The following is a 25,822-nucleotide window of genomic DNA, read 5'->3' as shown; positions in this document are numbered from 1 at the left end:
CATACAATATGATGAAATTTAAGAAAGATACGTGTAAATATTTACTCTGAAACTAACCACTGTTTCCGTAGATAGAAAAAATGCTGGTAGTATTTTCACTGAAAAGATCAAAGGCTTCCTGAAAATTATCCTCATATTCTGACAGGTTTATCTATATTTTTATGTTTTGTTTTGGTTTATTTTTTGTTTTAGTCCATCGATTTGGCAGTTCAATCATGTAATGGTCTTTCTGGTTAGTCGATATTTGATGTTACTGTTTTCATTTGCCAGCATTTTTACAGTCCAACAATCAAAGCTGTTATGTTTGGCGTCCTTGTTGATGAATCTGATGTTGATGTCCACAGAGTTAACAAGATTCACAAAGGCGTCATCTGTTGTCCAGGTTCTTGAACCATTGCCTTGACTCTGCACATTTTCCACAGTGCAAATCAATGAAAGAAGAATCATTTTTGGGGCCATCGCCTGCTTACCGAGGAAAATGGATGTATGCTTGCATCTTGGATGTTAAAATTCTGTTGCTGTTGACTTGTGAGCATGCATTGAAGAAAAGTGAAGGTCGACAGCACTTTGGGACAAGCATGATCACATTAATGCATATTTCATTGTTTTGAGGAGATCATTCGCTTTCCCTGTCCAGCTTCTTTTCTGGAGGGAACTGCATGGCGCTGTATTATACCTAAATATTTACACAACTGCTTAAGCATTCCACTTGTGATGTAGACGAGCTAAAAGTATCCAGATGGGAGCTATGGAAACGTGGGTGTGCATTAATGCTTTGGACATTTGCCAGGCTACTAGAGAAGAAAGACATTTTCTGTCAGTTCAGCTTTATTCGTTCCCCCGTCTCTTGTTTCATTGCAAAGATCAGGTGACTTTGTTATCTTCTGTATTTCTCTACTCGATATTCTGGGGTATTTGGGCCCAATGAAAAATACAACCACAACAATGATGTGCTTTGAAAATACTGTTTTTGAAACCGTTAAATCGAGGATTAGGATGGATTAACACTTTTAAAACAAATTCCCATATGTAGCTTTTTCAAATGTTGATAACTGTCATTATTAACGAAGAAATAATTGCCCCCTCCAGCTAATCAAGGTTCTTTAATGTTTCCATTTAGGTAACTCACCTTCTGAGGAATCAGAGGAGCATGACAAGGAGCCTCGGACTTTGACCTACCCAGCATATATTGCCAGCTTGTTGGACGCAGGAGCCAAGCGGATGGCAGCCGGTGTCCGGATGGATTGCACCAGCCAGGGCCAGTGCCCTCGTTCCTGCCATCTCTGCCACATGAGCCCAAGGGCAGCTCAAGGGCGACAGCAGTCCGAGCCTGTCCTATTGCAAATCACAAAGGCAGCCCCCATCTATGAATTGGTGTCCAACAACGAGACGTACCAGGTGTGTTGAAGTTTGTCTTTGAGGTGCAGATAAATTGTAATAGAATAGAATAGAATAGAATTGGCCCATATTAGCAGATCAACATTTAAAGTGGTAGTTTTTAGCCTTCACTTTTTCCAGGTGACAACATCTTCATGTCTGGTGTCCATGTAGGGAAGAGTTATTTGGAATACGCTCACTGAGGTTGAGATTCAAATTATTAATGACTTGTTACATCAAACATGCATTGTGGTAATAAGCTCAGGGACTTTTAGTATTCTATGGTGATGGAAAAATGGGATAGTGGGAGTGTTGTATTCAGACCAGTGAAAAAGATGTACAACTGTCTTTTGCAGAAGTTGAAGGTTTTTTTTTGTTTTTGTTTTGTTTTTGTGAAGCTAGGAAACGTGTGCCAAGTTGCATTACACTAATGCAGATGGGGTTCAAATAAAGTTTCATTTAACTCCAATACCAAAGATTCTAGCTAATCTTGTTTTGTTTGCTAGCCTAGTCTTTGCCAATTACGCAACATGACGAGTCACTGGGTTGTCTGAGTTATTTTCTTTTTTAATTTCATTTCAAATGTGTTCTTACTCTTAGGACATAAGATACCTGCGATCTTTACCATGGGTTCTACCCTTGGCAAAATGGCTGCTGATATTTGCTAATTTGAATGACAGCAATTAACTTGCCTTGGTGCTTGATTCTTGGTTGGCGGTTTGTCAGATAAAGGTGGCTTTTGTTGAGCTGCAAATTAGCTGTCAACATCTGAGCGTTAGCCGTCTGTTCTCGCGTTGACTGGTTGTTATTAGCATACATGGTGGAAAAGGTGATAGCTGATGTTGTAGTCCTTCAAAGTCACAACCGTTTCTTGGCAAATAAGGCAAACGTCAGTGAAAAAAACATGTCGTAAGTTGTACATTCTTTTAAATACTTGGCACTCACTGTCGACTTTTCCGTATAGCGGTAGCAGGGTAATAACAGATTAGCACTGCTCTGCAAAATCACGTCATATATGTAACATTGTGTCTATTGTGTCCCGTGGTGGACCGCCAAACATTTCAGGACAACGCTAAATGAATGTAGTCATAATTACATGATTAAATTTAGCAAGTTCTGTATCAATCTTTGTTGCGTCAGATTAAAAAGACCAACATGGATGTCGTAGTTTAACCACCCCTGCAATCAACAGTGTGATTGTGATTATTAAACCCTCACATTTATTTGAGTGGTTCTACAGCTCTCAAAACCCCAGAAATGTGTTACATATACTTCCTATTTGAGTTTCAGGGTTTACTCTGCTAACATCACACCGTGCTGTGTTTTTGCGCTCCGACATATTTGACCACATCAATATTGTAGGTCAATGCTCCAGCAAAAGTAAATGTCAATATGGTGCAGTGTATCCTCCTGGGGTGTCAGGAGGGATGCAGCAACTGGTATTGACAAAGGTTAACTGGAGGTTGTTGGTGTTGTAAGATAGAAGAATGAATGAATAACAAGATGTTTATATTGAATATAAAAAGACGACCATGTCATCATTCATCTTTCAAGGGTAACTCTGCAAAGGAATTCTCTAATATGCGTTTGATATTCAATGTTATACTTACACTGTATGGTTCAAGAGACAATTTAAAAAAAAAATATCAGTTGTAATGCTTCACATGAATGAACATGATTTTGAATTTAAGAAGCACATTAAATAAATAGCAAGACTGTTCTGCAGTTGTCTGGTAACTTCAAGGCTGGTGTCCTAAAATATAATCAGAAGCATCTGAGTCGAGTTGCTAAAGAAAAAGATTTATTTGTGTGTGAGTGTCATGTACACATATGTACAAGAAAATTGACCTAATTACTGCATTGCACCCAATTGATATGATGCTGTTACGTTTTGAGCAATACACGCATGCATGCAATTGCGTACATGCATTTAATCAATGTTTGCAAATGACATTCAGATAATAAAATGCGTTAATGTCAAAATATTACGATATTTTGTATGTATTTTATATTACGCGAATACGTGAGTAATTTAGCTCATTAATCGTGATTAGTCAAAATTAAAAAGTGTAATTAATCAGATTAAAAATTTTTATCGATTGACGGCACTAGTTATAACTTAACATTAATCCAACGGCTATAACGTTCCAACAATAATGTTAATGCGACTGCTAACTAATGCTGGCTAACTTACTAGCTCATAGCATGGAGCCATAGTAGCCACTGTAATTGTGTCAAGTTGTTTTTCATCAAAAAGATGAGAAAATTTGATGTGAAATAGTTTTAGACCGAAAAGGTTCAATAAATCTGCTGTCAAAAAAATATATACGGGTGTAAAATTGTTGACTAAAACTAGACTAAAACATTGACAGTTTTTGTTGACTAAAACTAGACGAATAAAATTGCATTTTCTTGGACTAAAATGCTCGATTTATAGTCAACTAAAAATGGATGAAATAAAAATGGGATGAGGTTGACTAACTGTGATACAGACTAACAAGTGTGACTGAAATTAGACTAAAACCGAGACTAAATTTCAAAAAGGCAGACAAAATTAGCACTAGCTGCCAGTACCCCATCCGTCCCATGCGCGATAAAGAAGCGCATGAATGTGCAGAATCGAAGACGGTCACACGGTCTGCCCTCTTGTGGGTAAATGTGAAATTGCAAATTTAGCATGTAATTTATATGCTAGACAACAGTGCTATAGTACCACGTTATTAATGTTATGATGGAGGCTGCGGGCCGGTACCCTGGCAATAGCCAGATTGATAATTGTGATTCACTCGAGGGAGTCCTCCACAATATCGATCTAGAACTGCTTCACGGGGATTTGCTTGGGAAAGGTGGGACATTCTGATTGGAAACAAGGACACGGTGAGTAATTCTTCCAGAATTAATTGCAGGCGTCCGTTCGTCCATGTTAGGTTAGTTTGTTTCCCACGGTGTCAGCGCTTTCTGGTTTCATCACAGTTGCACATCCCGCCCCAAACACAATGTCGCTGTGTGATGTGTCCGAACCACCAGAGGTTTGGATCGGTAGAAATCAACGGCCTCGGCACAAGATGTATTCTCAGGAGTTTGTGAACTCACAAATAGCTCCAGAATTCAGCTTGCAGAGCAAGGTTAGCGAGCTGGATAAAATTTGACCACGGGTCGCATTTAGCCCGTGGGCCAGGCTTTGGATATCTGCTGTAGTTGATCAATACAAAAACAAAACAATGTTTAGTATATTGGCGGCACGGTAGTCGAGTGGTTAGCACGTCCGCTTCCCAGTTCTGAGGTCTCCGGTTCGAGTCCAGGCTCGGACCTTCCTGGGTGGAGTTTGCATGTTCTCCCCGTGCCCGCGTGGGTCTTCTCCGGGTACTCCGGTCTCCTCCCACATTCCAAAGACATGCATGGCAGGTTGATTGGGCGCTCCGAATTGTCCCTAGGTGTGCTTGTGAGTGTGGATGGTTGTTTGTCTCTGTGTGCCTTGCGATTGGCTGGCAACCAGTCCAGGGTGTCACCTGCCTACTGCCCAGAGCCAGCTGAGATAGGCGCCAGCACCCCCCGCGACCCTTGTGAGGAATAAGCGGTCAAGAAAATGGATGGATGGATGGATGGATGTTTAGTATGTTACTTGCCGAAAGGACTAAAATGTTTTTGTTCATGCAAATGACAATCAGGAATTTTAATACATTATGATGCAATATAGTACGTTTTTCAATTTGAATCCCACACTTACATTATATTCCCGTCAGCTGTGCAATCACGTTTGAGGACCCCATAGACAAAACGGGATGGACATGAATCAAGTTGGACGAGATGGGCAAACGTGCCAGAATATGATTGCTGGGAATGCCTGGCCAGATTTTTAAACTGTCAAAACAATTGACACGGCAATCAAAAATTCACCACAACAATGAATTAAAAAAAAACAACAACAGTAAAATGCAACAAAAAGTGACAGTATGTAACAAACCCTTTGAGGTGGTCTGTAGTGGATGTGAACCTCCCATGTCATAATTTGTTCAAGTTCATATTTTTTCACAAATCTATACTATGTCTGTAAAAAAGCCTTGAGAGAACAGGAAAAAAAATTTGTCAGACCTTGATCAGAATGTGGGAACCCATCAGAACATGATGGACCAGGAAGGAATGTACCGTAAGGGAGTGCAGGCCGAACTGCTGTGCGCCTTTTAAGCCTCTGGGTCTCAGCAGCCCCTTCTCTGGGCCCTTCACGGATTCCATGATAGACCATGAGAAAACTTCGTAGCACTTGAAGATGGTGATAGATAAGCATGGCTAAAATCCCACGCTGCACTGCATTCCAGTCAAATGGGGCTGCTGTGGCCCACAGGAACACCGTGTAAAAGTAGGATTACGAGTATGGTGGCTAACTAGTATATGAATACTTTAAAAAAAAAAAACGTGTCTACTGTAGCAAAATTAAAAATGTTGCTATTTAGAAATGCATCTATATCTCCACATCATCTAACTTTGTAAGTGTCTTACTTAGATGCGACATTTAATACGCAACAATATCTTTCAATTTGGTATTTTACCAATTGTATTAGCCCGTAGACCATATCTTATTTTGAAATGACTTGGTCAGAACCAACAAAAAGCCCAAAACGGGTCACAATACAGCCTACGGGTTAAATTGAACTTGCCAAGCATCCTTCTGTTTACACAGTTGTTCTCCTTTTCACAGGCTCTTCAAGAAGCAATGATGAGCATGCTGTGGTGTTCAGGGAGGGGTGACGTGATTGATGACTGGTGTCGGTGTGATTCGACTGCCTTTGGAGCCGATGGACTCCCAACTTGTGCGCCTCTTCCACAACCAATGTATGCAACCAATACATGCTGTAAAAGCAATACCAAACTACAAGTCTTAGTACTATTACCTTACCAGACCAATTTTTGGTTTGGGTTACTGTTCCTTTGTGGAGCAACTGTGTGTCACCAAGAAGTCATGCTTTTGTTTTTTAACTCTTGCTCCCAGGCTGAAATTGTCTTACACTTATGAGCCGAGTAGCTCATTGCTCATCATGGAATGGAACCACACAGAGCCACCAATTGGTGTGCGGATTATTGATTACCTCATCAGCCAGGAGAAGGTGACTGAGAGGACTGACCACTCCAAAGTTGAGACAGGTATTTTTACTTCGATTGGCTCACATCTTACTGTTACTCAGTTACACATTCTGCAGACTAGCAATTATAGTTTGAAAGTGCAATTAAGTGCAACCATTTTTTTTTTCTGGAAGAATATGTTCGATGTGCCCCAACTAGTCTAAAAACGGCATTCTGATTAATATTGTGTTCATGGAATAACAATGTTTTCATCTCTAACGGGGTTGGGGGGCACCGTTTTGACCAATAGCGCCCTCGGCTGTCAACCAAAATTAAAGTCACACCTGCCCTCAGGCTCGCATTGCGAACATCACATGGCCAATGCCAGAAAGGAAATAGGTTAGCGGACTTTCTAGCATAACTGCGGGTTGACGACAAGATGGATTGAACATAATTTGCTCATTTTATCAACCCGTAGTTATGCTCGTCATTGCAGCATGTGCAGGAAGTCCGCTAACCTGTTTCGGGTTTGTTCACATGACTTTAACAATGAGAGGCCAAGGGCAGTTGGACTTTAATTTCATGTATTTCATACCATTAGCTAATTAACTATGCCTTATATCTTCTTTGTTGTTGTCGGGTTTTTTAATTTATTTTCAGAGGACATTTTTTGATGGTTAAAATCATTCACTGTAATGATTTATTCTCCAATTTATTGGACTAATATACCATCAATGCACGTACCATCAAATATTTATTTGTGGTTTTATTTCATGAGTGGTTGAAAATGTTTATCCATGAATCAATGTGCTCTATCTGATGTGATTAAGGTGAGCTAGAGCCGATCCCAAATGACTGCAGATTACTGTGACACCATTCTAAACGGGGAAAAAAAAAAAAAAAAAGCAGTTCTTCATGTAGGGTACATGCAAAACGCTTTGAGGATGTTCTCCCTCTTCTGTTCAACAGTTTTACTCTGAAGAAGGGAGAGAGTACATGAAGAGACATTTAAGACAGTACAGTACAAGCATAACTCAATGAGGGACATGTTATCTTCCGCCAACTGAGAAACGCTCGTTACGATCATGTCAATGTGTTCCAATAAGATATTCAAAGTTGCAGCAAGATTGTTGATATTGTACATTTAAAAAGTTTCACTTTAACTATAACTATACTTCTACAGATGCTAGATTCGTCTTTGACCTGCACAAATGCAATCCTGCAGTGGAATGTGCTGGAGGAAAAGCTCTTTGATTATTCATTTTCTTCACCTCAGATAACAGTACCAGCCTTTCACCCTCAAGGCTGTCCTGAGACTCTCAGGCAGAAAAGAGAGAACAAAAATAACCTCTGCCTTTCTGGGCTTTTTCATATTACAGTACAGATAGGCAAACATCTTTTTAGATTAAAATGGATTTCTAAATTAACATACATTTTAGTGGTCTATACCAGTCTTTCCCTATCTTTTATTGAGACAAGGTATGCACGTGCCCATTATAAAATAATAAAATATATCATCACACACCACCAAGTAAAAATGACAACATGACAAAAATGATGTCATCAGATTTTAATTGTTTGCATACTGAGTTTGAAATCATATGGATAAAATATTATACACTGCCATCTAAAGTGAAAATTTGTAATTTTATTTTTGTTAGATTTTATTATTAGCATTATTATTATCATTATTATTATTATTATTATTATTATTATATGTTTTTATTATTATTATATGTTTTGTTCTTATTATTATTATTATTATTATTATTAATACCTTGTGTGACCTTTTTTAAATATTGCACCTTATAAATATTCAGTATTACAAAAAACTGAAGCTAACACTAAAATAAAAGCTGAACTAAAAATAAATGCTATTAAAACATATGTAACGGCGGCACGGTGCTGACTGGTTAGCACGTCCGCCTCCCAGTTCTGAGGACTCGGGTTCGAGTCCAGGCTCCGGCCTTCCTGGGTGGAGTTTGCATGTTCTCCCCGTGCCCGCGTGGGTCTTCTCTGGGTACTCCGGTCTCCTCCCACATTCCAATGACATGCATGGCAGGTTAATTGGGCGCTCCAAAATGTTCCTTAGGTGTGCTTGTGAGTGTGGATGGTTGTTTGTCTCTGTGTGCCCTGCGATTGGCTGACAACCAGTCTAGGATGTCCCCCGCCTACTGCCCAGAGCCAGCTGAGATAGGCGCCAGCTCCCCCCGCGACCCTTGTGAGGAATAAGTGGTCAAGAAAATGGATGGATGGATGGACATATGTGACCCGCTCCGGCAAAAGGGTCCACATGTCGGCAGTATCAATCTAGAGATATGGACATTTGGACTTTATTTGTCCATTTTGAGATTTCTCCACAAATAGCCTGCTTGAGCTCTCTCGTTTCATTTCCAAGCAGCACAAAAGTCAAAATTGTAAAAAAAGTACATGAAAATAAGCAATTATTAGACAGTATGCCTCATAACTCGGTGGTGCGTTTTTAGCCTAGCTGCTAGCTAGCACCGCATCTTGTGCAAGTGTTTAAAACAACCCGAATTTCCTAGCCTCAAACGTAATTCAAAAATGATTTATATACAATGGTGTGAGGATAAGCGGAACTGCTAACGGATTGACGGATGGACATAGCAACCAAAAAAAGTCGAAATACACCATTCAGCACGAAAGTGAACAGAACAGTCAGCCTACCTTCTTGGAGCAGATGTTGTCATCGTTCCGGATACCGGCAAATTGTAATCCAAACAGACAGATATTCTCCAGGATCTCTTTCTTAATGAATCGATTTCGACTTTTAATTCAAATTACTACATTCACACACTAAAAAGAACATGTCGAACTCGAGCGGGAGAGCAGCTGCGAAGCAGAGTGATTGACAGGCAGTCACCATGTTCCTTCACTAATAGTCACACCGAGTCGGGAATTAAAAGTTGTGACATGCTCCAGTGCCTTGTATGTAATGTAGACTAATGTAATAATGTATTGTAAATTCTAATGTAATGTTTTGATCGCTTGTCACTACACATTTTCACTTATGCTCTTTTAAATGGGATGACATGAATGTAAAAATGAGCTATGAAATTTAAAACTCGAAGATGAAAAATGGTCCTCTCAAAAGAGTCACAATGACACCACACTCCAAAATGCACACACTATATTGACCTGTAAATACAATAGTTTAGTGTCCCTCGTGTATTACTTGGAGTGGGGTGGTGGGACAAAACAAAACAAAACAAACAAACAAAACATTTTCATTTTCTTTATGTGACCAAAAGCATTTGAGATATCACATTCAGGATAGGTTATCAATAAAGCACTTATGACAGGCCACATCAAATGGCAAATCATCTTTTAAATGACACAAAATTATTAAATCAAATTCCCCACGGTGGTAATATGACGTCATTAATATCTTATTTTGAAATGTCTTGGTTAGAACCATCAAAAAGACCAAAACGGGTCACAGTACTGCCTGCCCAAGAAAATACCACAAGGAGCAACAATAAAATAAGCAAACTTTGGCTGATGCCTCAGAAGATGAATTGTAAGCTGAATGTGATCTTCAAAGTTGAGGCTGAGTTCATCTCCCAAATCTCGGACGATGACCTTGCCTGCTATTGGAATTTACTTTCCAATGATATTTTATCAGTTCGTGAAAATTTCAGGTTCATATATTTTTCCCAAGGTACTGGTTGCTATGGACATTTGAAAGATGCAAATACCAAAACTTTAAACCTATTTTTTCCCTCAAAACTAGAGAATTCAACTTTCCAACATTAAAACTGCTGTAACTTTGTCAATTTTTGAGCTACATCCATCATTTTAAAGGGAATTAAGTCCAGAATTTGAATATTTAAATATCTCAATTTTGATTTTTTTTTTTTTGTGGCACATGTGGACAATTTGGCAGAGCATATTAATTTAAAAAAAAAAAAAAAAAAAAGCAAATCTGCTCAAAAACTCACGAGTAAAACTAATGTGAATTTAATCAGCAAAAAGCAAAACTAAATAAAAACTAAACCTAATATAAACTCCAAAACTATTATAACCTTGAAAATTGCATACAAAGCCAAATATAGTACACAAATCGAAATAAAAGTAAATGCTCCACATAATTAACAATTTCCAACCTGTTCATTTAATGCTACAAACTAGTAAGTGACTCAACTACATTGTCTTCAAAATATATAGTTTATTATTAACTTATAATCATGTACCTGCAGTACTAAGGAGAAAAGACCATTTATTCTTACTGATCCCATGTCTAAAATAGAGCAACAAACACATTTTCCAAAGATAAATTAAATGATTTCAGGGTGCACCTTGACACTGAAAAAGCACTTACAACTGTGGTAAATTAAATATTTACTACTCATTAGCGCCTGGACTCACACCAAAAATCTCCACTCGCCATTTACGTTCATGTCGGCAAGTAGCATTTGAAAAAACAATCAAACAAACAAAAAACACACCATAGTCTAACAGATGCAAAATCCATTTTGATTAAATATAGCACCGTATCTACATCACCTAGTAAAGCATCACATTCACTTCATCAACTGAAAAAAAATGCTGGTTGCTACCAGCCACTTCTTGAACTCCTAATACGTCAAAATGTTTTACTTTTTCTTTCATTTAAAAGAGCTTAATTTGACTAAAATTGTGCTCAGCATTGTGGCCAAAGTTAGAATTAAAGTTGGTTATTGTGCCTATTAGTGTCATGCAAAATTAATCCTCCACACCGGCGGGGATCAGCGGGATCAGCCATTCGAAAAGTTTGGGTCACTTAGAAATGTCCTCATTCTGATAAAACTGATCATTTTTACGACAAGTCATCTGAAACAAAATCTACATAGAGACACAGTTAGACAGTTTGGTTAAAATAAAGGGGCCTGTTCACTAAAGGTTTGCGTCGCCTTTGCACCGCGCTAACCGGCAAAAATGGAGCATTTAGGGAGCACCTAATTCACTAAACACGCGCAGATGGGGAAATCCGTCACTAAGTGCGCTGACAACCAGATTGCGTCACAGTGCGCCGGTGTTATTTGCGCGTATGTAAATTAGGTAATTTGCATACATTTGACGCAATATATGCCCACCCCAATCAAATGAGACTCATTGATATTCAGCATCTAATTCACTAACGACAGCGCAAATAGCCACATGTAGTTTGTGTGACGCAAATAACGTTTTTGGAAAGCATGTATTAATCTGACGCACCTCGATTTCCGGCAGTGCACGCCATTTGCCGCACAACATGCGCGGCTGATCACGCGAGAGAGGGTAGAAAGAGAGAGAGAGGGGGAAATATTTCCGTGTTAGTTTAGGACACATAACGTAACCTGGGCTGATCGGCAATGGCGGGGAGGCATTTTACGATCATTTTTATGTGCCAGATGCATACTGTACTCCCACGCCAACCTCTGAAAATATATTTTTCAAAAACGATCGTTCCAATAATTTGTACTTTATGAATGAATGACGTCGTTGTCGTCCTCTCTGCTCTGTACTGCTTAATGGCGCTCTAAACGCTTACTCTCGGTCCAACCTCGCTTTCTGATAATGTCATCTTTCTCGCAACTGTTACTATAACAACCATGTTGTTGGCGCAAATCCATTGCCATGTGTGGTAAATCAGGTGCATATTTGCTCCAAGCTGTCAGTTTTGTGGGCGTGTTTGCGCCGGTATATGATTAGAGCAATATCCTTAGTGAATAGGTGGGTAACTGGGCGCAGACTGCGGGTGCAGTTGTGGTACAATATTTCGCGCTATTATCTGACGCAGCGCATTCTTAGTGAATATGCCCCAAAGACTTTTCCAAGTGACCCCCACACTTTTGAAAGGAAAAGTTTACGTACAATGAAGAGTTTTCATGGAATGCATGCACTTGTGTGGGTGACACAAAGCTTTTGAATATGGTGTTAATGTGTAAAACATAAATATTTATGTCTGCAAAACACTGCATACATTAAAAATAAATAAATAAAAAACTTGCATTCAGAGTTGCACAAATGAAAACAAGTGGAGTTCATGCAAGTGCCCTTTGGCTGAAAACAACCAATCACTGCACTGTATGGTTGAAATGAAGGCTAAATAGTCAGCATATTAGAGACATCCCCATTTTATAACTGGCAGCCTGAGTTTATAGGTCTTGCATATTTTCACAAATGGTATGACTTTACCTGCCATCATTAGAAAGAAATTGAACTTTGCTTGAAGGACGTCATCTTAAACAATCATCCGAGCAGTCTAAAAATACTTTTGTAAATGGTTCTCTTTTCAATTTGGTAGCATTTTCAGATAAGGTAAAATCTTTCAGGCATGTTCAACCTTTCCAGCCCATTGATGATTACAGAAGTTGAGAAGGGACGGATGGCATCCTGATGACGCGTGGAAATCTTCTTTACCAACTGGGAAATCGTTGAAAAGCCATTTCTGGCTCCACGGACCTTTTCCCAGCTCGCATTCTGTGGCTGTACACAGGCGTGCGTTGTGCAGTACCGGTACTTTATATGCAGATCACAGCTTCCTGTGCTGTGCGTTTTTGTCCAATTACGGCTTGATTGAATATTTTGCTGTGCCAAGGAAAAGAGTTCCTGATTTAAATTTGGGCCGCGCAAATGAAGCAGGCTTCACATGACAAAAGTATTTCCTAAAAGTGAAGACATCCCCCACATTTTGTAAATATTTGATTATATCTTGACATAACATTGAACAAATGGCACTTCCTGTCAATGTAAAGTAGTCAGCAAACAGCTTGTGACAGGAAAAATGTTTCTCAAAATAACCCAACACACAAAAGTGAGCATACCCCTAAGTGAAATTGACCAAATTATGCTGTGTCAAAATTTTGAGTGGTCACCAGGCATGCAGTCCATCAGCGCTTCACAGGTTGCTAACTGGAACCTCTTCTCCTCCTCCATGATGACATCATGGAGCTAGTGGCTGTTTTAGAGGCCTTACGCTTCTTTCCTCCTTTTTCAGTTAGAAGCTGCCCAATATGTTTTAGGTCTGGAAACATGCTTGGTCAGTCCATCAACTTTACCTCAGCTTTTTGAAGAACACAGCAGTCATCTTGGAAGTGTATACCACAGTAAATGTTGGCATTAATCCGTCCCTCAATGAAATGTGGCTGTTCTGTGCGAGCACTCACGCAGCCCCAGACCATGACACGCCCATCTCCTCATCTAATTACCATCATACACGCCTGGTACCATCTGAATAACTCAAATTTTCATGGTCTCATCAGACCACAGGACATGGTTGCGTAATCCATGTTGGAGGTCTGCTTGTCTTGCTTTTCTTCTGGGATGACTGATTTGATGTGTATGTGTGCAGTGTATGGTCTGCGCACTGATCGACTGAAAACATAGAAGAGAGTGCTTCAAACGGTTAAGGCACATGATTGAACTAGGGCAAACAACAAGGAGTAACAATATTCCAGTGAACTCCCACCTCTCCAACGTTTAAGAACTTCACTACTAAAAACGTATAGCAGGTGTATGCCGGAGGCTCCGCCCATCCACCAGACCAGGGGCCTGGAAACACAACCACAGAAACACAGGATAATGACAGTCAGAGTGCAATGCAAAGTATTTTTATTTATCAAAAATGTATATTAAAACCAATGCCTTACAAGCATTTTCAAGGCTTCATATTATGCATAAACATACAGTAATTCACATGGAATGTAAGTACTGTAGCTCCCTTGCTCACCCCACCACTCCCCTTTTCAAGCTTCCACTCTTTTGGGAGGAACATCCAACGTTTTGCAGTCAGTAATAATTTTCAACAATTGATGTCGGGAGAGGGCCTGGCCCGTCATCTCTACTCAAGTTCATCCTCACTTGTTTGACTCGCTTGAAGTTGTTGTTTTCAATTTCTTCCACATCAACCTCAAGCATAAGTGGACCTTGGTCATGCTTTAACGCAAAAAGGCCTTCCTAAATTATTCCCACAAATCTGGAAGTATAGAATCGGCCAAAATAGATCATTTGAACTCAGGGGAACCTAGAACAACTCCAAAGTTCTTATGACGTGAAGTAATATGTATATCTCATTAGATTAGTGGACATGCCACTTTGGAATGGAAATAATGACAATTTCGTAATTGTGATTGATTATATTTATTATTGATTTGGTTCTTTATTGATTGTCTAATCGATTCATTGGGTGAGGGAATTAAATTATATACATCATATGTATTATCATTGTATATATCATGATATGATAATGCATAAAATGTTTCTGCCTATTCTGTAACCCCGCTATCATCTTTTTTGAGGGCTTTTGGTTTTGACACCGTGTTGGAAAAGTTGACAACCAAAGTACACTTCTTGCATGTGATACCGTCAGTTATTTGCAACATAAGAGGAATCCATTTTAAATTGACTGAATTTATTAATTCCACAATGAATGTAGAGTACTATATCAGGCACAAAGGTTAAATGCACCACCATTCGAATGCAGGCCATAAACATATAGTTTCCCGCTTACACAAGAGAATAAGAAATACTTCCAAGTAAACTACATCAGCTTTGTGTTCAATTAAACAGGCCAGATTTCACACGGGATAATTAAATGTGTAAATAAATTAAAAAAGATCATTGTTATTTCAATGTTCAAACATTTTTGCATAAAATATAAAATGCATGGCTTAATAAAGGCTGGGAAATACTGTACGGTGTTGTAGTTTTTAAGGAATCCACAAGATGGTAGTCATTAGTAGCAATGTTAAGCATTCATAGTAGTTTGACTAAAACCATTTTATTTGATTATTTTTTATTATTTCTTTTGGCTTTGGTTTAAGATAGTCGGCAGTATACAACAACATTGGCTTTCAGATCTGAAATGTGTGTGTTCCCTCATACTGTAAATATGCAATCCCACCTTGTCAACTAAATGCACAGATTCAGGAATGTTCATGCTTGAGTGGTTTGTTGTCAGTTGAACTTTTTTGTAAGCATTTTTTGTGCTTCTCTTTACGTGTCTGTTGATCTGAGCTCGAATTCAATGCATAATGCATTGAGCGCTCAACTCGGCTTTACTGTAGATGATTGATGACTTTTGGTGAACACACCCTGATGTGAACGTGAAGGCAAAGGTGGCTGCGTGTGGACGTTCAGAGAGAGGGGAGCGAGGGGCTGAACAGACCACCAAGGAGTGGGCTGATAGACAGCAGAAAAGAAATCAAAGACAGGCACAAGTTTGAAAAAGCCTGAAAGCAGACTGAACAGTGTGGTTTTGATTTCAGCTGTCTGTCTTTCATCTCAGAAAATCAGACTTACATGAACCGATGGACATTTCAGCACAAGTTCTCCTTCCCCGTGTTTCATTCTTCTGTTTTTTTTCTGCTCCCCTCAAGCTTTCTCTAATCTCCCATTCCTCCTGTCCCATTGATTTGTTTCTCAAAAGTTCATATTACTTACTGGCTTATTTTTACACTGTTTTTGTTCAGTGTGCCCTCATCCTAATCTTTTTTTTTTTTGCTTACCACATGGTCAAAAATCTAATTTTCCCACCTGCTTACCTTCGATTTTCTTTGTTAAACATAGACAGTAGGGTAAAACAACAATGCAATACCAACCAGTCATCAGTCAAAACTCAATCCGTTAACTTAGGCTGTATTTAAGCAGACAGGATGAAGATATAGTTTAGTAGGGTAATAAAATGGGATGAATGATTAATGCATTTGAATATCTATCAACCAACTTTAATGGGACTTTAATATGAATGTTCTAGTCAAGTGACAAGGAAAATCAATCACAGTGACCATATAATTTCATCTGCCTCGTGTCTTTGGATACTGTCACTCTGGTGCTTTGGACTGGAATGAGCTTTATGAGTTTGTTCTGTTCGTGAAATTAATATGCTTCCCAAAACTGCTATATTTGGTTTGTTTTAAAAACAGAGATCTGTGAATACAGATTTACTGAAGCCTCCTCAAGACGATGAAAAGAACATAGTGTTACAGTATACTTAAGCCAAATGTCAGATTGTGATGTATGTATTTATTTATATTTTCCATGTGTGCCCATGATAGCACAGCCATTTGTGGAGATGAAGGATGAGATTGAGGCCTCATCATAAACATATGCCAGAGTAGCAACTTCTATCTACTAAGTGTTCAAAAATTGCACTTCTGTATGTATCTATAGTATGAATGGTTTTATACTATTTATGTCCAGTCTTTACACAAGAAGATGATCGTTTTAGGAACAAGACTCAGGCTACTTGTATATCTGGAGCTGATGAATGTCTCCCTTAACAAGCTTCAGGCACATAAAGTGAGCTCATAGTGTAAGTGCATGCTCACAAGCTCACATATGCATAGTAACCTGGCGGATGTCTGCTTTACGTTAAGTCAGGGTATCACTTGGCTTCCCCAGTCTTGCTCAGAAAAGGTGGAAAGCAAACCAATGATGCAACACCTTTGAACAGTGAGCCGAGCTGTGCTTTTGGATGAGAGTAACACAGATCAGAACACATTCATTCAAATGCATTCTCAGACAATTCACATTGTTGAGTTTGTAAGGCTGGAATTTAATGTAAAGTTGGCTTTTGTTTTTTGTTTTTTTTTGGTGTGTGATTATAAATATCAGACGACCGTAAGATGTGCTGTTTGTCAAACTACATTGACGTTCATGTAAGGTATCCATTGTATTGTATTCATGCATCAACTCAGCAGTACACTAGTATACACAGTGCAGTATACAAGTGTATGTACAGTATACGGTATACGTATACAGTATATTGTCACGTAAGCTGCTGATTGAGTAACTAGCCTGCAACCGATGAAGTGCCGTCGGAATTGGGCATCCATTTTAAGCCTTTTTTTATGTTGTGCGTTTCCATGCTGGAACAGCCTTTGCTTGGCCCTGAGTAATCGCCTTTCTATTACACTTTTTCGGTAGCGCCCAATTCACACCGACTGCGGACGCGGTGTGATTTCCGTACCACAGCCGTACGGACGCCGCGAGAATAGAAAGCATTCGAGTCTGCATGTCAATTCACACTAGCTGTAGTGCACTGCGGTGCGGAACGGATGCGGCGCTACGGAAGGTTTCTGCAAGCGCTCTATTTTTCCTGGATTCTGCATGTGGATTGTCATGAAGCTGAAGAAATTTCATGAGCCAGACAGGAAGTCGGGAGTCTGCATCAAGGTAAATCTGGTATATTTCAAAACCGTTTGCAAACTCGGTTGCAAAACGGTTTGCAAACTCGGCTTTTGGGGGGAAGGGAAGCTAGCTAACATAGCATGACATGAGACGGTCATTTTAAAGATAAAAAAATAGCTCAGAATAAATTTAACATGACAAAATAACAATATTTAAAAAAAACGTACTTACTCATGGTAGAAAAGCCATGGTCGAAGTCCCAGAAATGATTTCCAAAAAGCATACACAACACATGCGGTGAGAATTGCTTTCCGTGCGGATGCTGTACGGAAAAGCTCCGCGTCCGTTCCGCAGTCAGCGTGAATTGGGCATAACCTTGCGAGCAAGCTGAATTCTCGCGATATTTGTTCACAAATACTACGAGAATATAATCACAACCGACCTTTTTTAGGTTAGGCGGGACATGCAGCTGTGACGAAACCAGGAAGCGTCGATGTCGGGGGAAACAAACAAATCTAACATAGACGAATGGACATTCCAATTAATTCTGTTCTCGCAGAATTACTCACAGCGAGAGGCGTTTCATGCATTTTTATCTGGTATAGATGCTGTTTTTTTTTTTTTTTTTTTTTTTTTTTACGAGACCGAAGATGACATTTTCATCCATTGCCGTGATTGGTCAAAACAAACGTGCACAAGATACCGCATCGTCCAATCATCTCAAAGTACTGGACAGAATGTCCCGCCTTTCCCTCGCAAATCACCATGGAGCAGTGCCAGATTGATATTGTGGAAGACTCTCTTGAGTGAATTACAATTATCAATGGTTACACTGCCTCATTTGTTTATATATATATATATATATATATATATATATATATATATATATATATATATATATATATATATATATATATATATATATATATATATATATTAGGGGTGGGACAAAAAACCGATTCGACCGAACCATCGGTCGTCAAGGGGAGCAAAACGACCGTATCGGTAGCAGACTTGTCAACCGATACAAAATCCGCCGGGAATCCTTAGATACATTGCTTGTAAAGCTGTGGACCGGATATCGCGTGGCTGTGAATCGGTTGCGAGTGAGGCTTTATGGTTTTCATAACAATAGCAAGAGTTCTGCACCGTGCTCTACTTGTTTTGTTTACATTTCAGTAGCATCACTATTCAAGCTACTTCCCTGTTTACAGAGAGCTAGCAAAGTAGCGCTCAGAGACGCTTCATTCCCCGGAATGTTGTAAACATAATGCAAAGACGTTACGCACCTTGGGGAGGAGCCTACCGTCAACGCCGTGCTCGCGACACGGCGCGCGCGCGCACAACGAGTGACAACATGCAACAGTTAGCAGAAGCCGGTGCCGTACATCTCGGTATTTCCCATGGCTATCGAGTCCTCTCGGTGCACTTGTATGTCCCGGGCCGGCGTTGGTACTGCGCGCGAGCCAAAAAGAATAACTCCCGTGACGATCCAATGCATGGATTCAAACGACACAGGTTTGTCCGACAGCCAACACACCAGCTATGCTAAAAGCACACTGCAAGTATCTCATTTCTCAGTTTGTGGCTCCCTGTCAATGTCTACAACTAGCATGAGCAGCAGATAGGAGAACTGAGACGTGCCCGTGATTACGTCATCAAACGCAAAATGAACGACAGCCCAAAAAAACAAAACATAAACAGTAGTGATTCCGTGGTCATCATCTTGTCTCAGATTAAAAAAAAAAAAAAAGATGTCATACATTAACCAAAAATAAATATAATGGCAAAAGAAAAACAAATATTGTTAAAAAACAAAAATTGTTAATAAAAAGGGAAGGGCACTTTTGGAAATATTTTTGGATATATTAAGTGGTTAAAATGTGTTTGATAGATTTATTGTTCCATAAGGTGGCTTAATATTTCTTTTGGCTGGACGGTAGGTTTATTTCATGTCTTAAATTTATGTTTCTGAAATACTTCACAATGTGCACATATTCTGTTTAATTGTGTTGGTGTCTTTTTAAAGGTTAAATATTTATATTTCAAATTGAATTATCAGCCTTTTTTCCCTGATCCTTATTTTGAATTAAAAAAAAAACAAAAAACAATTATAACTCTCAATAACGACTAAAAAGTATTTAACCTGATACATTTTTCAGTCATATCGCCCAGCCCTTTGTTGCGGTCTAATTAAACAATTGATTCAATATATAAAAATATAGAAGACATTTTTGTTGTTGTTGTTTTTTTTACACATTTGTAGATACTGTAAAAATTTGTGGTGTTTTAAGATTAATGTTTACAAGCAACAAATGTCACTATAAGTTTTGAATATTGAAATGAATCGTATCAAATCGAAAATCGTATCGTTCCCAAACTTAATCGAACCGCATCGAACCGTTCTGTTCTGAAAGATAATCGTTTTTCAATCGAATCGCAACTTGTGTATCGAGATACATATCGAATCGGCCTCATGTCAGAGATTCCCACCCCTAATATATATATATATATATATATATATATATATATATATATATATATATATATATATATATATATATATATATATATGAACATCCACATAAACACACACAAAAATGGAATTCTTTGCTTTTTGGGCATCTTATTGGGTGTCAGTCACATAAATAAATGTCACTGATGACCACATTTTATTTATTTGACAATGATTGTATAAACCTTAACTAGATTTAATTTAGTTATTAAATACAAACAATAATAAGTCAACATAAATCAGAATTTCTGAATGGGCCGTGGGCCACTTTTTACAGGAAAAGTTGGGCCCCATGTTAAAAAAGGTTAAGAACCCCTGACCTAGGCAACCTGGTAGCTTTCGACGACACTGGCAATCAAGCTCTGCCCCTTCAAGTGCCCACACCGTAGGCCTTTTGTCATAGATGAAGAGAAAAGGAAAGCAAATTAAACCTTTGCAGCCAGCACCAAATTGTCTCAACTTAGTCAAAAATTGGAAAGTACTGATAAACCAGGGCCAGAAAAACATCACCTTTTCCCTAGAGATGGCCAGCCGCTGTCTGAAAGCAGACCTATTCCTTTGCTTTGCTTTTCTTTTCAACAATATGTCTTCATTATTAAGCTAATAGTCCTGAGGGAGGATGCAATGGAAGAGGTACAAAGAGGAAGAAGCAGCAATATTCCAACCTGGCATTAGATACAAAGGACCAAAGATAGAATCTCCAAGTGCATCTTGGCAAGGAGTGGTGGTGATGATTCATGGTCAGTTCCACAAGCCGGTCAGACCACCAACTGCAGTTGTCAATGTGGGAGGACTTAAGTAACCAACAAATGACGGATGCCCAAATTATCGGCTGATTATTTGGGATTGAAAGTTGATTGAAAATTAGCCCTATACAACCTTTCATAGCTATTGCAACAGCCAAGAATAAGTCGAGTTGCCTCGATTCAACTTTGGTGGATAGCCCTACAAATCTTTACAGAGGTTGAAGTTAATTACCAGTTTGGAAATAACAGTAGCAAATCCAAACAAAATATGAATATGTTTCAAAGTTACTTAAGGCAGAGATTAATTATACTATTCTGCACTACAATATTGCTTCTGAGATTGTTGGCACACAGGTTTAACTCAGCAATGACTACAATATTAAAGGGATACTTGACTCACTGAGCTTTTTTCAACAGTAAGAAGATATTTTGTCTATTATTAATGTGATAACTTCCTTATTTTTCATAAACAATTTAGACATTTAAGAACTCCTTTTGGCACTTGTCCTCGCCTGAAGATGATAGCACCTGTGCTGTGGAAACAGGTAACGACCAATCATGGCTCAGTCTACTGACCAAACCCAGAAAAGAGTTGAGCCGTAATTGGTCGTTACCTATTTTCTCAGCATAGGTGATGTCATCTTCAGTTGACAGCGAGTGGAAAATGTTTTTTTTTTTTAAAGGTATTAATTGTACATGAAAAATAATGGTTATCAAATTAATTCTGGACAAAATATTAATTTTTACTGCTAAAAAAAAAAAAGGCTCAATGAGTCAAGTATCAAGGAAGTGAGCAAAGCTGTGATGCGATTGCATTTCATTAATTATAAGAAAATTCAAAATATGATCATGTTGACACTTTTAGAGGAAGTGCTCTTGCCCTTTCAGAGAAAAGGTAAATGCGTCTTCAGGGTCATTGTCAAATTTAGTTTACATCATGTGACCTATGGGGGAATATTTGAAAAAAAAAATATTACACTGTAATAATACTGTTGAATACGTTGAAACTCTTGCATTTTTGTACTGTATTACTGTGATATTACAGACCTTGTTTTGATATAACGGTTTTTTGATTGCGGGATTTTACTGGAAAAGAAGAGTTAAATATTGGAGAAAAAAAAACAAAACAAGGATGCTGTCGTTTATACAACAGGTATTCATTGTGATATTACAGGGGAACTTAATTATAACAAATTTCTGTAAAATAATTATTGTGAAAGACTGGTAATGTTACAATGTATTTGTCAGTTAGGGGGCTTAAATGAAAATGGGTTCCTTAGGCCGCAGGCTGGATTATTATCCAACTGTCTACAGCATAAGGAGCAAGTACACATGTAGACGGTAAAATTATATTGGTCAGGTATTAAGTTACAGTATATTTTAGAAATGATCCAAAGATCCAACGTTTACAGAGATTCTTGTGGGCCTGTGCCTCCTTTTGTAGGGTCTATGAAAACAGGATGTTTCAAAGTTGCATTCCAAAAGGCCTCATTGTGAAACTGTTGGCCGTTACCGGTCATGTTTACAGCTTCAGTGTTGGAGAGCGGCGTGTTTTGCATTAGAACTTCTTTCTGGGTTGCGTTTCACTTGTTATACAAAAGCCGGTGAGAGCTGCTTCATCTGTGTCATTTCACTTGCGTGCCGAGTGCAACTGATGGGCAGCCGAAACACTTCAGGCACACTTTGAAATGCTGTCAGTGCGGACAGCCCATATCAGAGGAGTGCAAATGTGAGACAAACAGAAAAAGGAGAGTGAGGTAATGAAAAGCGGAGAGAACAGAAGAAGAAAACACAACTGACTTCTAAACCATGTATAAATCAAATGCAGAAAATATAAAACATGCATGCAACTTTTATCCCTTTTCAGCAACCTAATTTCCACGTTTCAAATGTTGCATTCTTTGAGTATTTGCGTGCAAAGCTCTCACGGCAACTGCTATCAATTGGTCAGGGGTAATTTTAACAAATTATGCAACATTTTATCGCCCCTCTAAAGATGTGGTGTAAAAAAAAAAAATGTGATTTATGGTGCAGAGAAGTAAGTGGAAGGTCAACAGCTCACATATCAAACAGAAATTGCAAGCAAGAGAGAAGAAGAAAGAATTTAGATGTTTCATCTCTTGCTAAAATCTTTCTTTTTTAGCAACTGCAGTTCTCACCCTCCCATCACTTTCTCCCTCTATACTACTATACTCTATACTAGTGTACGGTTAGGTTGTTGTTTTTAGACGTTAAAAGCAATTGTGCTAATTGAACCAATCTTTCTAATCACGAATCAAATAGTTCTGACCATCAATGAACTGCTACTAAATAAATACAGATATGAGAGTTGTTATTGTTTTACGGATGGTCGCTTTGCCTTTCCATAGTGGAAAGGTAGATGACAAATTCCGATTGTTTAGTGACAAGCTTGGCTGCCAGTTATTACAAGTATTTGTGCGCTACACTACAAGTATGTATACTCTGCTAAAAGTGCCTATTTGTGCTGTCTCTGCTGTTGATATTTCACGTCTTACTCTATATTGCTTGTGTCCCACTGAGGTGTGAACATTTTGTGAACATAATGGTTCTCTAAACAGTCTTAATGGTCTTTATTATGGCAAATTTTGAACCTGTTAAATATTTTCGTGCAATAAAGACTATAGAGAGAACCATTAAGACTGTTTCGAGAATATTTAAGAAACGCTGCGACCTTGAACGAATCCTGATATGGAATCGACATTTGCTAGCGTTGCAAAACTTTCACCCTCAGTGGGATACGAGCTTCAGCTTCCCAATATTTAAGATCTGAAATGTCTTCAAAATCCTAAAAGTGCTATTGTCTTTCAATGTATCCAGAAAGCGTCCAACATACACAATTGGGAAATATTGTATGTATTTCCGTTTGACCGTTGTCATGAGCTAATCCTCAACTTTGTCGGGACATTCTTTAAAACAAAAACAAAACAAAAATCCAACAAGAGCAATTTGTCTGCAGCTGGATAAGTCAGCACTTAACCACTTTTAATTTTTCTGTTAGCAATTTTCATTTTTTTCCCCCCCTCAATGGTCACTTAACTTGGCGTTTGCTACTTTCTAGTTTCCAAGCACGTATGAACGCTGCTTTCAAATGAAGATTCCACTGCAAAAAGAGTTTATCTTGAAAGTACCCCTCCTTTCCATTTAGAAGCAGGGGAAAACAGATTGACTCGAAGGGTCAGCCGGCGCACACGCACACACTAATGCGCGCACACACAGCGCCTCCCCAGGCCTGCGCAACTGAACTGACAAAACCAGGCAAAACTTCAAAAGGTGAGAGATCCCATAACTCCCATAAATCAGTCTCCTGGCAATCCTTGATTTTCCAACCAATCAGACTTGAAGAATGCAAAGGGTAAACATCTCCAGCTGAAGGACAAGTAAAACAGGCTCTCGACCACTTCTTTCGCAATGTTGTTTTTATCCCTTTGCATTGAAAAGGTTTTTGGCCTGAAAAATATGTTATGCTTTCCTGACATTTCTGAATTTTTATGTTCCTACAGAAAATTTGTGGAGTAGACAGTTTTCACAAGCTTCAGTGCATTTAATACCTTCAGTCTCCTTCAAGCAGCTCTCATTTACATGGAACCTTTCCTTCATCACAACAGGTGGTTCTAAAGGTTGACCCATTTTTCTTTTAAATTACTGCTTACTGTTGAAGAATAAATATTCTCACTCATAAAATAAAGTTATCGGAGGACTCAATTGTAGGCTATACAATATATTTTAACTTCAGTCATCACCTCTAATCACTGTTTGAACCATAAAACTGTTTGGCATGATATGCGGCTAGCTGGCCGTACAAAAGAATCGGTAGCGCTCTGCCTATAGCAATAAATTTGAAAAATCAATTTAATATCTTACTTTTATGACCACATTTATCCTCCATAGTACCAGCCGGAACCTTTGATGCCCACCCAGGTGCTATCAGACATGGAAGTCTTGTCTCCTGGAGGTTTGGGCACTTTTGCTAAAGAGACAGATTTAAAACATTTCCAAAATGAGCAACAACAGTCCTTTCAGTGTCATCTTTGGATATGCTGCTTGGCCTGCACTGCAAAAACTAAATATAGGATCATATTTCTCACACTGTGGGTAGGTACAGCATGTTACACCAAATGCAGTTCACTATGTTTTCAGCATTCTTGTTTTTCTTGCCAATAGTTCAGATGTTAATTAATACTAATAGTAAGATTTTCATAGCACCTTCAAGGGAAGGAGTCTTAATAGTTACTCATGGGGCAATTAATATGTATCTAATGTGTGCATTCCTGTTACTGGATATAGGTTTTGGTGAACAGATGGTGCGAGTTGTCAAAAAGTGACCAGGGAAGCGGCATCACAGATTTCACTTTTCAGAATAGAAGGAATCACTGTATTCATTATTCACAATTTGTTTGGAAGGTCTCAGAACACTCTGTTTTGGTTAACTAGTCAAATTAATTGATTGGCATATTGGACAAAATATTACAGGGGCCATGAAATTTCAGTGAAGATCAGAAGAGCTACTGAATAAACGACACTTTCACACAAAGAAAAATAGTCAATGTACAGCTTATGTAACAGTGTAAATTTATTGTAAAAACTCAAAATACAGCCATGAATAGCTATACAACTCGCAAAAAAAGTGAGTACAACTCTAGGTGAAAATGTCCAAATTAAGTTTGTCCTTATTCCTCCCGTGTCATGTGACTTGTTAGTGTTACAATGTCTCAGGCATAAGAAATGATATGACTAGGGTCACGCAAGGGTCATGTTTACTGTCATGACTAGGGTCATGCAAGGGTTATGTTTACTCTCGTGGCTCGGGTCATGTAAGGGTTATGTTTACTGTCGTGACTAGGGTCATGTAAGGGTTATGTTTACTGTCGTGGCTAGGGTCATGTAAGGGTTGTTTACTGTCGTGGCTAGGGTCATGTAAGGGTTATGTTTACTGTCGTGACTAGGGTCATGTAAGGGTTATGTTTACTGTCGTGGCTAGGGTCATGTAAGG

General features: G+C 38.8%; 1 protein-coding gene across 7 annotated transcripts in view; it reads left to right on the top strand.

Annotated features, from left to right (window-relative positions):
* astn1 (astrotactin 1) overlaps positions 1 to 25,822 on the top strand; it is a 372,478-nt gene that overhangs the window by 328,234 nt on the left and 18,422 nt on the right. For all 7 annotated transcript variants that reach the window (XM_077536498.1, XM_077536523.1, XM_077536516.1 and 4 more), the window contains exons 18-20: positions 1,121 to 1,398; positions 6,074 to 6,207; positions 6,365 to 6,516. In XM_077536498.1, coding sequence (XP_077392624.1) covers positions 1,121 to 1,398; positions 6,074 to 6,207; positions 6,365 to 6,516 — 564 coding nt within the window. The remainder of the gene's footprint in view (positions 1 to 1,120; positions 1,399 to 6,073; positions 6,208 to 6,364; positions 6,517 to 25,822) is intronic.

This window comes from Festucalex cinctus, chromosome 1 (genome assembly GCF_051991245.1).
Source record: "Festucalex cinctus isolate MCC-2025b chromosome 1, RoL_Fcin_1.0, whole genome shotgun sequence".
Lineage (NCBI taxonomy): Eukaryota > Metazoa > Chordata > Actinopteri > Syngnathiformes > Syngnathidae > Festucalex > Festucalex cinctus.
Note: the sequence above shows the minus strand (reverse complement) of the source record. Positions and strands in the feature narration are given on the sequence as shown.